This window comes from Perca flavescens, chromosome 14 (assembly GCF_004354835.1).
Source record: "Perca flavescens isolate YP-PL-M2 chromosome 14, PFLA_1.0, whole genome shotgun sequence".
NCBI lineage: Eukaryota > Metazoa > Chordata > Actinopteri > Perciformes > Percidae > Perca > Perca flavescens.
The window spans coordinates 8,025,701-8,042,292 of NC_041344.1; the positions used below are offsets into that span (position 1 = coordinate 8,025,701).

The 16,592-nt window shown below is 39.1% G+C and overlaps 1 pseudogene and 3 gene segments (V, D, J or C); 2 read left to right on the top strand and 2 right to left on the bottom strand.

Moving 5' to 3' along the window:
* Positions 1 to 933: 933 nt before the first annotated feature.
* Positions 934 to 2,685, bottom strand: LOC114567519 (Ig kappa-b4 chain C region-like). The segment is given in 2 exon segments: positions 934 to 1,493; positions 2,628 to 2,685. A coding segment is annotated over 1 exon segment (258 nt).
* Positions 2,686 to 3,437: 752 nt separating this feature from the next.
* On the top strand, positions 3,438 to 3,941 carry LOC114567516 (Ig kappa chain V region 120-like). The segment is given in 2 exon segments: positions 3,438 to 3,489; positions 3,597 to 3,941. Coding segments are annotated over 2 exon segments (375 nt in total).
* A 7,340-nt stretch (positions 3,942 to 11,281) lies between these two features.
* On the bottom strand, positions 11,282 to 13,349 carry LOC114568566 (Ig kappa-b4 chain C region-like; annotated as a pseudogene).
* Positions 13,350 to 13,881: 532 nt separating this feature from the next.
* On the top strand, positions 13,882 to 14,378 carry LOC114567515 (Ig kappa chain V region 3381-like). The segment is given in 2 exon segments: positions 13,882 to 13,933; positions 14,041 to 14,378. Coding segments are annotated over 2 exon segments (375 nt in total).
* Positions 14,379 to 16,592: the final 2,214 nt, after the last annotated feature.

Here is a 16,592-nt window from a genome sequence, read left to right on the forward strand (position 1 = left end):
AATATAAATTTGCTCAAAGTCAGAATAACAACTGTATAATTTCAGCTCTTTTATCAATATAGTCTATGTATCAAATCAAATAATAAATCAATTTAGATTTAGGTAAAAAATAGCTAATAAATGCTTAATTTGTACTTTTTATGTTGCTTTGAAAATGCCAGAAACTTGATATAGTCAAACTCAGTCTACTTGATGCATTTTATTAAACTCAAATATCAATGACACTATGCAATTTATCACTCAGACATTCTGAGTGGGTTGTAGTTAATTAGATCATCTTGACAACTATGACTCAGCACAATTCAGTACAGAGTAGAACACTACAATTATTTGTTTTCAAAAATCTTCACATAGATTATTAAAAACCTAATGATCTGACCCTGAGACAAACTCAGATATAAGATGATGATCATGTCCTACTTCACAATATAATTACAATAAATTCTTCTTAAATGTAGTTTACTAAGATTCTTTATATTTTCTGGACATTTCTAAAAAGCTTTAACATGAGAGTTATAGTAGTCTATAGACAGATCTAAAAACAATTCATCATAGTAAACACTTCATTTAGGAGATACATAGTATATCTGAATTTTCCTATATATTATGTATATATATTACTATATATTGAAATAATCAGCTTTCCTACAAAACCAAATTTAAAATTACTCCAATGAAACAGTTTCTGAAGTCACATAAATGATGAATTTCCTTGTATCTTGTCTGGGTCACATTAACGATTCTCTGATTACTTTTGTGTTTTCAAAATATATTAAACATGCTATTATATTACCTTATAGTTTCTTTCTCTAGATATGTCCAGGCAGTTTTACATTAAACTCAGTTGAGTTTAACATTTCTAGATTTATGGAACTATTAAGACAGAGATATCGGTTTCATTTTTTTTACAATAACAGACATGGAAACAACTGATTTGATGAAAAGTACTTTATTGTGTTAAAATAATCAAAATTAAAAGATGCAACACACTTTATCAATGAAACATGTAATCAGACAGTGAGTGAGGGAAAGAGATTAACAGAGAGAGAGAGAGAGAGAGAGAGAGAGAGAGAGAGAGAGAGAGAGAGAGAGAGAGAGAGTAGCAGAGAGCAGACTGAGATCAGTATCAGAGTGAAACCAGTAGCAGAGTCCCAGTGAGTCAGGTCAGGACTGGGAACACTGGTCTCTCCTCAGTGTCTCTGAGAGTGGAGTCTGGGAGCCCTGGGTGGCCTCACAGGTCACAGAGCCCACCTTCTCCCACTGGTCTTTAGGGAGCCTCAGGGTGCTGCTCCAGCTGTATTTGCCGTCCTTCCCCAGCACCCCGGGGCTCCTGCTCTCCTCCCAGCTGCTGCTGCTGCTGCTGCCGTCCACCTTCCAGGCCAGACTCCAGTCTGAGGGGAAGCCCTTGTTGGCCAGGCACATGAGCGTGGCCTTCCCCTGCAGCAGCTCCTCACTGGAGGGGGGCAGCACCGTCAGGGTGGGACGGACATCACCTAGGAGACACCAATCAGCTTAGAGGACAGGGACCACACAGCTGTCAATCAACCAGCAGACACTTGGACACCTTGACTGTGTGAGAGTTGGTTTTCTCCTTTAAGGAGTTTCTGTCAGATGGTTTTTCTGCTCCACCAGTCACTGACTCACACATTGTTTCACTTCCCTTTAAGAAGCCTCTCATGTAAATCAGCACAGAGAGAATCATCTACACAATGAGCTGATATATATCTAACTATACACTGGAAATAAAATGTCAACTTTTGGACAAATCTTTAAACCTCCAAATCAAGATCATCACCAACCTAACTATACATTACTTTAAAGTATTTAGTGTAATAGAAACAAATCCAGAAAATGAGCTGACAACATCAAATGTTCTTCATGTGGATTTCGATCATCATTACCAAACTGTTCAAATAGTTTTCAAACTTTGAAACAATACATGACACAGTAAAGAGATGTTGCACATTTTCAAACACCGATCTTTATCTTTGCTCTGTTCAATTGTTTGAATATTTGAATCTTCATTTGCTTTAAACAATTATCATTGATGTGGAAAATGAAAAATGAATCTTGTAGAACAGGTTTTCAGTTTTATCTTTTCCACACTTCAAGTCATTTAAATTTCAGTTTGACAGAAATGTGTAAAGAAATGTTTAGTGAAGCTGCTCTGAGTTAGTCTCCACGATAAAGGAGGAGAAATAAAAACGTGAATACTAAAAGTTATTAAAAATGTATTTCATCGACTGTAAACTGAATTTAAATCATTACTTTACAATATTAACAATATAGTTTTTAGTATTTGTGCAGAAACTTACTTCCAACATTCAGTCTGGTTGGAGAGACACGGCTCTCTGACTTTGTCAGACTGAACTAAACCTACAAGCCCTCAAGATGCTACTTTACCATTAAAGTTGGAAATAATGATTTATCCTCTGACTCAATATTTCATTTTCTTACAATTAACTTTTTAATTTTCTATTTCAACAGCAAACATTTGCCTTTTAGTGCAAAATATTTCTTTAAAAATTATAGATTAATATTCCACAAATCTGGAAAGTTAAGAGTGCAGAAAGTAAAGAAAGAAAAAAAAGCTCCTGAAATGGAAATTTTTTAAAAGTTTGACTTACTTCCAACATTCAGTCTGGTTCCTCCACCAAAAGTCAACCACAGTGATACAAAGTCATTGAGCCGTGTACAAAAACCTCTCACTGTAGAGAGACACGGCTCTCTGACTTTGACACAAACAAACTCACCAAAATGAGGCTGTTATGAAAAGATAACTGACAATAACACAGTGTTGCAGATTTCCTTTATGCATGTTTTTATATATGTATAATGTATGTAATTTCTTCTCTTGCAATGAATTTAAATGAGACAGAAGACATTAGATTAGATTGACTTTATTGTCCACCTCAGTGAGAATTTGTCTTTGGCTTCTCCCAAAGTACAGCAAAGGTAAATACAATGCACATAACACAGCACACCATTATAAACATACGGAATATAAAGGAAATAATATACAATAGTGTAAAGCAGCAGCTAAGTTAGTGATAGTGTGGATAAGTTATAGAAGCAGATAAGTTCTATAAATAATTCAAGAAAGCAAATCTTATAAAATAACAAGTGGTCCCTGATGGAGTCATTCTGTGTTCAATGGCTGTATGGCATAGGCAATAAAATACTTCTTGTAAAAGTCTAACAATCTAAAATTTGCTATACTCTGATAAAGTGATTGATCCATTTATGAACAGCATCATCAGAGTAATCCAAGTCCCTGTTGGAGTCAGTCAGAGCATTTCCATAGAGAGCCACTTTGCATCAGCAGCACCATGCTCCAGTGCTCTGGGAGAGTTTATAGTCCTGAGAGTTGAACACTGGATGACTGACAGCTGTCCTTCATGACAACAGAAGACACAGAAATCCTCCTCATCAAAAACATGACTTTGATCTCCGTCCTCATCTGGACTCTCCTCTGCTGCTGCTTCACAGGTAAAGTCCAGAGAATCAAACTCCTCTCCTCTATCAACATCCGTCCCTCTGAAATGAAGCCGACTAAACCGTGACGCTGCTTTATGTTTTTGTCTCTGTATCCTCAGAGTCCAGAGGTCAATACACAGTGACTCAGCCTGGAGCAGTGAGCTCTGCTCTGGGAGGCTCCGTCTCCATCAGCTGTAGGACCAGTCAGGCTGTTCATGGTGGGAGCTATCTACACTGGTACCAACAGAGAGATGGAGAAACTCCTAAACTGCTCATTTATATTACTAGCAATCGACAATCAGGGATTCCAGATCGTTTTACAGGCAGTGGATCAAACTCTGACTTCACTCTGACCATCAGTGGAGTCCAGACTGAAGATGCAGCAGTTTACTACTGTCAGAGTCTTCACTATCCCAACAGTCAGTGGGTGTTCACACAGTGAAAAAGCGTCGTACAAAAACCTCCCTCAGTCAGACTGAACAGAAACTGAACTGACTGCTGCAGCTGGAAGCTACTGCAGAGACTGATACACTTCACTGAGGACACACACACACACACACACACACACACACACACACACACACACACACACACACACACTAAATATGTATACATCAATAATCTTTGAAGCACATAGACTTACAGATAACAGTTCCATATCTTCACCACCCATTGCAATATTTATTGAATGAAGAGAAAAGCATTAGCAACAAAAATACAACCACTGGAACAGAATAGTTCCTAAAGAGATTCAGACTGTTAAGACCCAATAACACTATCCTACTACTGGAGCACAAGAGACACTCAGGAAACCTCTAACTCAAACTGGATTTCAGTTTGATAAAATTCTATCTAGATTAGAGAAGATTATTGTTGAAGTTAGTACGTGGATTTCATGACAGAGATCTTTCACTGTCATAAAATCCACGTACTAACTTCAACAATAATCTTGTATTATCTTTGATCTCCGTCCTCATATATCACCTCCAGCATAACCCCCTAAATACGTATTTTATAGTAATTGAATTCTTACCTGCAAGTTAATCTATATGCTTTGTGCAGAACGAGTTGAAAATAGAGATTTACATTACATATCCTCTAATATTGGATGTCTAACATTTGACATTGTTGTTTCTAATTTCCACATCACACAGTAAGGGATTATGGGTAGATTTCTAGTAATTCATGGCACTCAATAATAAAGTGCAAATGAATTATTTCTTTTTGTATGTAGCGTATTTGCAGCACCCCCCCACTCCCTGAAAGTAAGACATTAGTTACTACAAAATTATTTGTTAAAAAACTGTTTATTTTATAGTTATGCTTGTAAAATCCAACCTTACGACAGGAAAGAAACAACTGATACAAGCTACCTTGTAGAAGTACAATTAACCACAGTTAGTTTGAAAGTTTTAAAAATGTGTTTATTTCAAATGATGTCAATACAAATACAACACCGTGCCCATTTGAATTTAAATCCAGAAACTAAAGAACTAAAAGAAGTAAACAGAGTTCTTCCTTTTCAGGAGCGTTTGCTGTCTGAGCTCCACGTTGGCGTTGACCTCTGGTGAGGAGACTCTTGGAGCGACTGCCTGGATGTTTGCTGGATGGAGTCACTGCTGGAACACCGCTGGATACTAAACGCCTCAGAGATATGGAGGTTTTAGTGTGGGGAGAGGGGGCTGAGTTGTGGTCCATGGCCTCTGTCGTTCCCTCCAGCCTCCTGCTGATGGACCACAGCAGTGAATGTGTTCCACTCTCCATCTGACGGAGGCCCCTCTCAAAGCTCAGCAGCATCTCCACACATTGTGACTGCAGCTTGAACAGAACCAGGCACTTTAAATGTCCGAGAAGCCCTGATTATCCAACCTTGTATCCCTGTCCCTGTGTGTGGTATGTGAGGACTTGGTAGTATATAGGGACATGGTGGTATATGGGGACGTTGTGGTATGTGAGGATATGGTGGCATGTGAGGACTCAGTGGTATATGGGGACGGGATGGTATTAACATCCTTCTCAAAACCAAGTACATTTTTGACACCCGTCATCCCAGCTGAGTGGCTGAATTGTCTTTACAAAGCACTGAAACATTTTCATGAAAAATAACAAAATGCATTTAAACCTGCCCCCCCTTAAAAGTGTTTGTATGTTTGTCAATGTCAAACATTTCTTGCCTTAACCTTTCTTTTGTATATTTCCACACTAAATAAAATACTAGTATAATTAACAAGTCCAAGCTATGGAAGAGGTCCAAGTTATTGCAGTTAAAACATCCTTTTAATGGATCAATGCCATCATTGTCCCAAACGTGGATTGTTTTTAATGGTGGTGTACTGCTTTTAAGCAGGGACTTGTAGGGTTAACTTTATTAATTCAATGACGGGATGTGGATATCAGTGAAGTTAGTATTGTGTGATGGGGGTGACAATATACACATGTGAGGGTGTTGTAAAGGTTGATAGGAGCAGAGTAGAGAACTAAAGCAGACGGGAGAGGAGCAAAGCTGCAGCAGAGTGGAGAGTCAGCCAGAGAGAGGGCTGCACTGCATCCAGACTTAAATAACCTCCTGCTACTGGGAACATCCTCAGCTGTTCCCAGTTGCTCTAACCCAAACATGTCAACCCTGCATTAATATTAATATTACTAATCATTATTAAAAAAGACCATATTACCAAACAGGAAAAAAAAGAAAACTGTCCACAAGTCAGTGAATCAGTTTACTACCAGACTTTTCAATATCCTCTCCATGTGAATATGTAAATATGTAGGTCCATCAGAGATGTTCACGAGTCATTTTTTGTTAGTCCAAGTTGAGTGAGCTTGAGTCCAATTCAAGTCTCAAGTCTCTGGCCAGCGGTACTGTCCCTAACACTGTATTGTTAAATCTTATGAATTCAAAGCATGTCCTGTAGCTACCATGCATACAGTAAAAGTATCAAAATCAGTTGTAGGATAACTTTATGGGGTCTACTTAACACATCCCTCTAGCCCTCGGAGCTGGTGAAATATTAACCTAAGTCTGTCACATCATATGGATTCAACTATAAAGACACAATGTTCCTGTTCCCAGGCAATCCCAGCATTAGCACAACACTTTGCGATGGTTAGCTTGTTACCTGTGACAATATATGCTAAATGTAATGTCTCTTTCACTAAGTGTTAGTAGCTCAGTGAAACTGAGTCCAGTGTGAGGGAGACCTGACTCAGAGGAGGAGAGGTTAGTGAGGCCAGCGTCTCCACGGCAGGTGACAGTGTGCACAGATCCGCTGCGCCACGCATGGATGAAATAATGAAATAGTAAAGAGGACTACAGTAACAGAGATATGTTCAGAATTAACACATTCAAGCCTCAGCAACTACTAACTATAAAGATACAATGTGTCTGTTCCCAGCATTAACACAACACTTTGCAATGGTTAGCTTGTTAACTGTGACGATATATGCTAACTGTAAGGTCTCTTTCACATTAGCAAGTGACTGACCTATTTGGGTGCGTTTGGAGATGTCTGCTGAAGTCCGATGTTGATCCGCCATCATTTATCTTGGTACATGTAGCTGTTCACTTACTGCCACTGTTACAAAGTTATTGAAAGTATAATGACAAAAGGCACAACTCCGGGAGGACTTGGTGTTGCCATTGTCAATGCACTTTTTTATATGTGTGAGTGCGAGCATATAAGGCATAGCGCATGTGTTACGTTGCACATTATGACAAAGGGCAGGGGACACGCAGCTCGTCATACGTTTCCACAACGTATATGCGCCAATAAAAGAAAATAGAAATACATGAATACATTTAGATTTAAAAAGCAATAATTGCATGAAAACAGGTTGATGACGAGTCTTGAAGCAACTCTGAAGTCTTTTGGGTCGAGTCACAAGTCAAGTTTAAAGTCACTGTTTGTGCGACTTAAGTGCGACTCGAGTCTGAGTCTCAGACTCGAGTCCCCATCTCTGAGACATGACATCACATGTTATACCAAGAGTCGTTTTAAAGTCTTTGTGACAAAGAGTGAGAAAGGCCATTAATCATCTGAAACTGAATTAATAAACATTAAAGTTCAAGATGGCAACATGACTTTTATTAACCTGTTTGAAGTCATTTTAATGAATATTCTCATCCTCTCTCTTCCCTTTAGATTTGAAGGAGCTGAATATGTTAAGCTGCATAAAAGAGACAATCTGGAGACAAAAGTAAAACAATGTTGAAGTTTATTGGTCTCGAGGAACTTTTAGCTTTGTGTTTAAATCCAGAATGTTTATTGCAGTTGGTTGTAATGACTTGTTCCTCTGTGTCCCACATTGTTCATGTTTGTCAGGGCTTGTTTGAGGGAAACAGATGTTCTGCATTAGGGCTGATTACTGAAATGTCGACACACTCAAACAAGTGTTCTCTCATTCTCTGTCAACCCTGAAAAAAAGATTTTACATCAATAAAACAAGTGCACAGATCCTTGTTGGTAGAATCTGTCCTTTTGCATTTTAATTTCTACATTTCACACCAGTAATTGTGTGTATAGATCTCAAATGAGAACACAAATGCACATTGGCTGTGTGATGAAGACTATGCAGTTTAATAGGTTTTAGTAATTCAACGGAATCAACCTCACAGAAATTGCCAATGTAAACCAATTCACTTTCTCTATTTCTTTATGCATTATATCATGAATAATTTATAAAGTCAGTGTTCTCAGCACTGAATAGGAAACCCCCCTGGCCCTCAGAGTCCAGAGGCCAGGTCACAGTGACTCAGCCTGGAGCAGTGAGCTCTGCTCTGGGAGGCTCCGTCTCCATCAGCTGTAGGACCAGTCAGGATGTTTTTTCAATTATATTAGCCTGGTACCAACAGAGAGATGAAGAAGCTCCTAAACTGCTAATTAAATATATAAGAACTAGAGAAGCAGGGATTCCAGATCGTTTTAAAGGCAGTGGATTAAACTCTGACTTCACTCTGACCATCAGTGGAGTCCAGACTGAAGATGCAGCAGTTTACTACTGTCAGAGTCTTCATCAAATCAACAGCCAGCTTGTGTCCACACAGTGAAAAAGCGTCGTACAAAAACCTCCCTCAGTCAGACTGAACAGAAACTGAACTGACTGCTGCAGCTGGAAGCTACTGCAGAGACTGATACACTTCACTGAGGACACACACACACACACACACACACACACACACACACACACACAGTAAGACTATAAGATAAACTATTTGTTCCACAATGTGTGTGAAAAACATACACAGATGTTATTGAACAAACAACACAGCAAGGTTCCTAAAACACTAATCTCTTTAAGTAAATCATTTAATTGTAGTAAAACCAAAGAGATCCTCCCAGTCCTTCTTCACCTAGATATTGGTTTATCTGCTATTAAAAATGTAAATATACATTTACATCTATTTACAACATCTCCTCAGTTTTTTTAACATTCAGAAAAAGGTGTTTGTCATCACACCATTTTACAAACCTTTGAATCTCTGAAAGGTAGTTAGATAGATCACTGTCCTTTTTTTTATTAAAGCTAGGATGATAGTATCATCAGAACCTGTAATGATATAGTTGTTGGGATTCTAGCTTCTATACTCATCTGTGTAAAGGGTAAAAAGGACAGGTGAACTGACTCAACCCTGGGGGGCTCCGGTGCTTCAAGTTCTCCACTCTGAGAGAGTACCATTAACACTGACCTGCTGTTTACCATTCGGTAGAAACCAGTGGTACCACCTAATAATGAGGGATGGACATTATGGTCATTCAGCTTTTTAATGAATAGGTGGTGCTGTACCGTATTAAATGCTGAACTGAAATCTAAAAAAAAAAACACGTTGATATGAGGTAGGGTCCTCTAAATGTTTAGATATAAAATGTACCATGGCAGTGACTGAGTCATCTGTACCTCTTTTGCCCCTAAATGCAAACTGAAAAGGATCTAATGAGCAAATGACATCTGTTTAATAGGTTGATAATGATTTTCTCAAAACAACTGGGCGGTATTCATTATAATCCTTACAGCATACCTTTTTAGGAACAGGAATAATAATAATAGAGCTTTTCCAAGTAGAAGGAACAACATGTGAGTCCAGAGACTTTAGGTAAATAGGACCCAAGGCCTCTGCCAGCTCTACGCTGCATCATTTCAGCAGAGACCCAGAAATGCCGTCTGGTCCAGCAGCCTTCCTAGGGCAGGTGGGTGAGAAAAGACTCTGTACTACATGCTGGTCAATAGTGATTTTTGGGGGATTCAGTGCAGGTAATGAGTCTAGAGCCTCTATTTTATCCTACTAGAACTCAGCCAATCAAAATCTTGCATAAAAGTTATTTAATTAATTGGCTTATTCCCCCTCATTAAGAACACTAAGACATTTTTTAGCTGGGGCCAGGTTTGTCATTAATTTCATGGAATCCCATATTTTCCTTATTTTCATAATGGAGCAGTCAGTGTCAAATTTCTCCTTCTCCTTCCTCCTTGCCTTTCCTAATTTGCTGTTGAATTTTTTATTTTTTTTTATATTCCTCATGGCCACAATATCCCCATTTTTAAATGCTATTTTTCTACAGACTACACACTTTAATTTCCTTGGAAATATAACATTTATTGTTTGGATACAAAGTTATAGACTTCTGAGTTAACACATTATCTCTACAAAATGTTACATAATCAGTTATAGTGTCTGTTGCTTCTTCTAAGTCCAAGCTATGGAAGAGGTCCAAGTTAGTGCAGTAAAAACATCCTTTTAATGGATCAATGCCATCATTGTCCCAAACGTGGATTGTTTTTAATGGTGGTGTACTGCTTTTAAACAGGGACTTGTAGGGTTAACTTTAATAATTCAATGATGGGATGTGGATATCAGTGAAGTTAGTATTGTGTGATGGGCATGAGTGGAAACGTGTGTGTGGGTGCTGTAAAGGTTGATAGGAGCAGAGTAGAGAACTAAAGGAGACGGGAGAGGAGCAAAGCTGCAGCAGAGTGGAGAGTCAGCCAGAGAGAGGGCTGCACTGCATCCAGACTTAAATAACCTCCTGCTACTGGGAACATCCTCAGCTGTTCCCAGTTGCTCTAACCATCACCTGCAGAGAGAGTACAGACAGCTGAATCACACAGCTAACTCAAGATGACACCATCCATTCATATCACATTACAATCTCATGTTCTTATCGGATTCATGCCTAATTCAATTTTAACTTTATTTCAGACACACAGGTCCATATCGGTATGAAATATATAAAACACAACAACACTAACAACACAAAAAGTTTAAACATTGAGGTCAATCATATCGAATTGATTCAAACAGACATTTGTTCCAATGTTGCTAAAAATGTGAAGTGTACCTTGTGTCACATTGTGTGGGGTCAGGTAAAGACAATAATTGTTTTTTGAATCATTTAAGCAAACGTATAAATTTATACGAAAGAATCAAGAGGAGCCAACTTGGTAATTATGGAAATAATAATACAGAAATCATATTCCTGCATCTATATGAAGTATATGCAAAAATATTTTCTCTTACATGCAACTCAAAAACCCAACAAATACACTGGACCAAAAGTTAATTCTTCACTTTGGAAACAGCAAAATAATCTCTTCACAACGTCCATCCATTAGCTGTTGTTGAGCTTCCAATCATATCACATGATCTTCCTCAGCAGATGGTTTTGAAATGTAGATTTTATAAATTCATATTCCTCTGAGAATTTGTGTGAGACTTCTTGTCCACGTTGGCTTAAAAGGTCAAATATTCCATGAGAACTGGGTGAGCCCTGTCTGCTGTTTCTTTTACAATAACAGACATGAAAACAGCTGATTTGATGAAAAGGGATTTATTGTGATGACATCATCAAAAGTACAAAAAGCAACACAACCATCACTGAAACATGTAATTAGACAGTGGGTGGGGAAAAGAGAGAGAGAGAGAGAGAGAGTAGCAGAGAGCAGACTGAGATCAGTATCAGAGTGAAACCAGTAGCAGAGTCCCAGTGAGTCAGGTCAGGACTGGGAACACTGGTCTCTCCTCAGTGTCTCTGAGAGTGGAGTCTGGGAGCCCTGGGTGGCCTCACAGGTCACAGAGCCCACCTTCTCCCACTGGTCTTTAGGGAGCCTCAGGGTGCTGCTCCAGCTGTATTTGCCGTCCTTCCCCAGCACCCCGGGGCTCCTGCTCTCCTCCCAGCTGCTGCTGCTGCTGCTGCCGTCCACCTTCCAGGCCAGACTCCAGTCTGAGGGGAAGCCCTTGTTGGCCAGGCACATGAGCGTGGCCTTCCCTTCAGCAGCTCCTCACTGGAGGGGGCAGCACCGTCAGGGTGGGACGGACATCACCTAGGAGACACCAATCAGCTTAGAGGACAGGGACCACACAGCTGTCAATCAACCAGCAGACACTTGGACACCTTGACTGTGTGAGAGTTGGTTTTCTCCTTTAAGGAGTTTCTGTCAGATGGTTTTTCTGCTCCACCAGTCACTCACTCACACATTGTTTCACTTCCCTTTAAGAAGCCTCTCATGTAAATCAGCACAGAGAGAATCATCTACACAATGAGCTGATATATATCTAACTATACACTAGAAATAAAATGTCAACTTTTGGACTAATCTTTAAACCTCCAAATCAAGATCATCACCAACCTAACTATACATTACTTTAAAGTATTTAGTGTAATAGAAACAAATCCAGAAAATGAGCTGACAACATCAAATGTTCTTCATGTGGATTTCGATCATCATTACCAAACTGTTCAAATAGTTTTCAAACTTTGAAACAATACATGACACAGTAAAGAGATGTCGCACATTTTCAAATACCGATCTTTATCTTTGCTCTGTTCAATTGTTTGAATATTTGAATCTTCATTTGCTTTAAAAAGTTATCATTTATGTGGAAAATGAAAAATGAATCTTGTAGAACAGGTTTTCAGTTTTATCTTTTCCACACTTCAAGTCATTTAAATTTCAGTTTGACAGAAATGTGTAAAGAAATGTTTAGTGAAGCTGCTCTGAGTTAGTCTCCACAATAAAGGAGGAGAAATAAAAACGTGAATACTAAAAGTTATTAAAAATATATTTCATCGACTGTAAACTGAATTTAAAACATTACTTTACAATATTTACAATATAGTTTTTAGTATTTGTGAAGAAACTTACTTCCAACATTCAGTCTGGTTCCTCCACCGAACGTGTACCACAGTGATACAAAGTCATTGAGCCGCCGTACAAAAACCTCTCACTGTAGAGAGACACGGCTCTCTGACTTTGTCAGACTGAACTAAACCTACAAGCCCTCAAGATGCTACTTTACCATTAAAGCTGGAAATAATGATTTATCCTCTGACTCAATATTTCATTTTCTTACAATAAACTTTTGAATTTTCTATTTCAAAAGCAAACCTTTGCCTTTTAGTGCAAAATATTTCTTTAAAAATTATGGATTAAAATTTCACAAATCTGAAAAGGTAAGAGTGCAGAAAGTAAAGGAAGAAAAATAGCTCCTGAAATAAAAATTTTAAAAGTTTGACTTACTTCCAACATTCAGTCTGGTTCCTCCACCAAAAGTCCACCACAGTGATACAAAGTCATTGAGCCGCCGTACAAAAACCTCTCACTGTAGAGAGACACGGCTCTCTGACTTTGACACAAACAAACTCACCAAAATGAGGCTGTTATGAAAAGAGAACTGACAATAACACAGTGCTGCAGATTTCCTTAATGCATGTTTTTGGTATATGTTAAATGTATGTAATTTCTTCTCTTGCAATTAATTTAAATAAGAGAGAAGACATTAGATTAGATTGACTTTATTGTCCACCTCAGTGAGAATTTGTGTTTGCCTTCTCCCAAAGTACAGGAAAGGTAAATACAATGCACATTACACAGCACACCATTAAAAATATAGAGTATACAGAATACAATATACAATAGTGTAAATGGACAAGTAGCAGCAGATAAGTTCTATAAATAATTCAAGTATATAAATAACAAGTGTTCCCTGATGCAGTCATTCTGTGTTCAATTGCTGTATGGAATAGGATATAAAATACTTTTTACATGTTCCGGCTGGTCCTTGGGACCCTAAATCTAACATTTTCGAAGAACATTTGTAAAGAAGTCCAAGTGGTATTGAAACATTCCTAATCATCATCCATCCATCCATCTTCGTCCGCTTATCCGGTGTCGGGTCGCGGTTCCTAATCAATACTCTGATAAAGTGATTGATCCATTGATGAACAGCATCATCAGAGTAATCCAAGTCCCTGTTGGAGTCAGTCAGAGCATTTCCATAGAGAGCCACTTTGCATCAGCAGCACCATGCTCCAGTGCTCTGGGAGAGTTTATAGTCCTGAGAGTTGAACACTGGATGACTGACAGCTGTCCTTCATGACAACAGAAGACACAGAAATCCTCCTCATCAAAAACATGACTTTGATCTCCGTCCTCATCTGGACTCTCCTCTGCTGCTGCTTCACAGGTAAAGTCCAGAGAATCAAACTCCTCTCCTCTATCAACATCCGTCCCTCTGAAATGAAGCCGACTAAACCGTGACGCTGCTTTATGTTTTTGTCTCTGTATCCTCAGAGTCCAGAGGCCAGGTCACAGTGACTCAGCCTGGAGCAGTGAGCTCTGCTCTGGGAGGCTCCGTCTCCATCAGCTGTAGGACCAGTCAGGCTGTTACACACGTTAACTATCTAGAGTGGTACCAACAGAGAGATGGAGAAACTCCTAAACTGCTCATTTACTATACTAGTACTCGACAATCAGGGATTCCAGATCGTTTTACAGGCAGTGGATCAAACTCTGACTTCACTCTGACCATCAGTGGAGTCCAGACTGAAGATGCAGCAGTTTACTACTGTCAGAGTTTTCATGTTATCAACAGCCAGTGGGTGTCCACACAGTGAAAAAGCGTCGTACAAAAACCTCCCTCAGTCAGACTGAACAGAAACTGAACTGACTGCTGCAGCTGGAAGCTACTGCAGAGACTGATACACTTCACTGAGACACACACACACACACACACACACACACACACACACACACACACACTATCCTTCCATCTTTGAAAATACATTTACTTCAATTGTTTTCCTAAAACAAGATGTACAAGACGTTGATGGCCTTTACCTCTTTATATTTTTCACTGATCCCTATGAATAATCTAATAATATATAATATATATTATAAAAAATATCTTTTATAATATAAAAGATGAATAAATTAATACATCGTCAGCATCAAGCATGTGTTCAGAGTCCACCACAATACAATCCAACAATACAAATGTATGCAGATTACATTTGATTTAACATTATAATACAATTAGTTTCCCCTCTTGTAAACCATAATCATATCAGGAATTAAATTATGTTTTCTGGCTCCTCTCACTTCCCTCTTAAATGTGCAGAAAAGTCTATTGCACACTTTGTAATGCAGGCGCATAATCACAGTGAGAGATTTCCCCAAATATCTGAAATCTAGAAATCCCCTCCTTAACATTTGTAAATGATCAGACAGCTCATCAGATCCCTCCTGTGCACCGTGCACAGATCTCTGATCAACAAGTAAAACAAAGTCTGTTTCAATCCCAGCATCACTGATACACATGTTGAATAGAAACCAGTGTGTTGATTCTCTTGTAGATTACCACATCTGGACAGATGTACAATTTTCTGATGTTAAACTCTAACAAAACTGAAGTTATTGTGCTGGGCCCTAAACACCTCAGAACTTCATTATCTAAAGACATAGCTACCCTGGATGGTGTTGTCCTGGCCTCCAGCACTACTGTCAGAAATCTAGGAGTTATTTTTGATCAGGATATATCCTTTAACGCCCATCTAAAACAAAGCTGAAGAACAGCTTTTTTTCATCTCTGTAACATTGCCAAAATTAGGAATATCCTGTCTCAAAACGATGCTGAAAAACTAGTCCATGCATTTGTTACTTCCAGGCTGGACTATTGTAATTCCCTACTGTCAGGTTGCTCAAATAAGTCCCTTAAGACTCTCCAGCTGATCCAGAATGCTGCAGCGCGTGTTCTCACAAGAACTAAGAAAAGAGATCATATTTCTCCTGTATTAGCTTCTCTGCATTGGCTTCCTGTAAAATTCAGGATCGAATTTAAAATCCTTCTTCTGACCTACAAAGCTCTAAATGGTCTAGCGCCATCATATCTAGAAGAGCTCTTAGTACCTTATTTTCCCACCTGGGCACTACGCTCCAAGTATTCAGAGCTACTTGTGGTTCCTAGAGTGTCTAAAAGTAGACTGGGGGCCAGAGCCTTCAGCTACCAGGCTCCTCTGCTGTGGAACCAGCTCCCAGTCTGGGATCAGGGGGCAGACACCGTCACCACATTTAAGAATAAACTGAAAACCCTCCTCTTTGATAAAGCTTATAGTTAGGGAGTGAGGAGATCCAGAAATGCTTGTTACTAACCTAGTTCTGGGGAGTTTACTCTCTGGAGTCCTTATGTTTCTTTTTCTCAGCATATTTCTTTGGATTAGGATGGCACCGAGATCTGGGTTGCAGCTGTCGCCGTGGTCCTGCTTCTCTACACCCTGCTACGCTCTGCGGTGCCCTGCTGTGTCCTGCTACGTCCAGCTCTGTCCAGTTTTGCTCTGCTGTGCCACGCTACACACTGTAATGCCCTGCAGTGCCCTGCTATGACATGAACTACTACGACTAACATGTTTTAGTCACTGTTCCATTATCATTATTGTGACTATTATTGCCTCTGTTCATCACACCCCCAACCGGCCCCGTCAGACACCGCCTACCAAGAGCCTGGGTCTGTCCCAGGTTTCTTCCTAAAAGGGAGTTTTTCCTCGCCACTGTCACTCTTGTGGGAATTACTCGAATTGTTGGGACTTTATAAATTATAGAGTGTGGTCTAGACCTACTCTAGCTGTAAAGTGTCTCGAGATAACTCTTGTTATGATTTGATACTATAAATAAAGTTGAAGTGAATTGAATTGTTTTAGTGTAACAGACTGGAGGATGATCTGGGGTTCTCTCCCTCTGTCACTTACCTTGTAAAATCTGGGTCTGTTGTTGATTTGTCATTCATATGTGTATATATATGTATATATATATATATATATATCTTTTTTCTTGTTCTTTAAACCTTTACT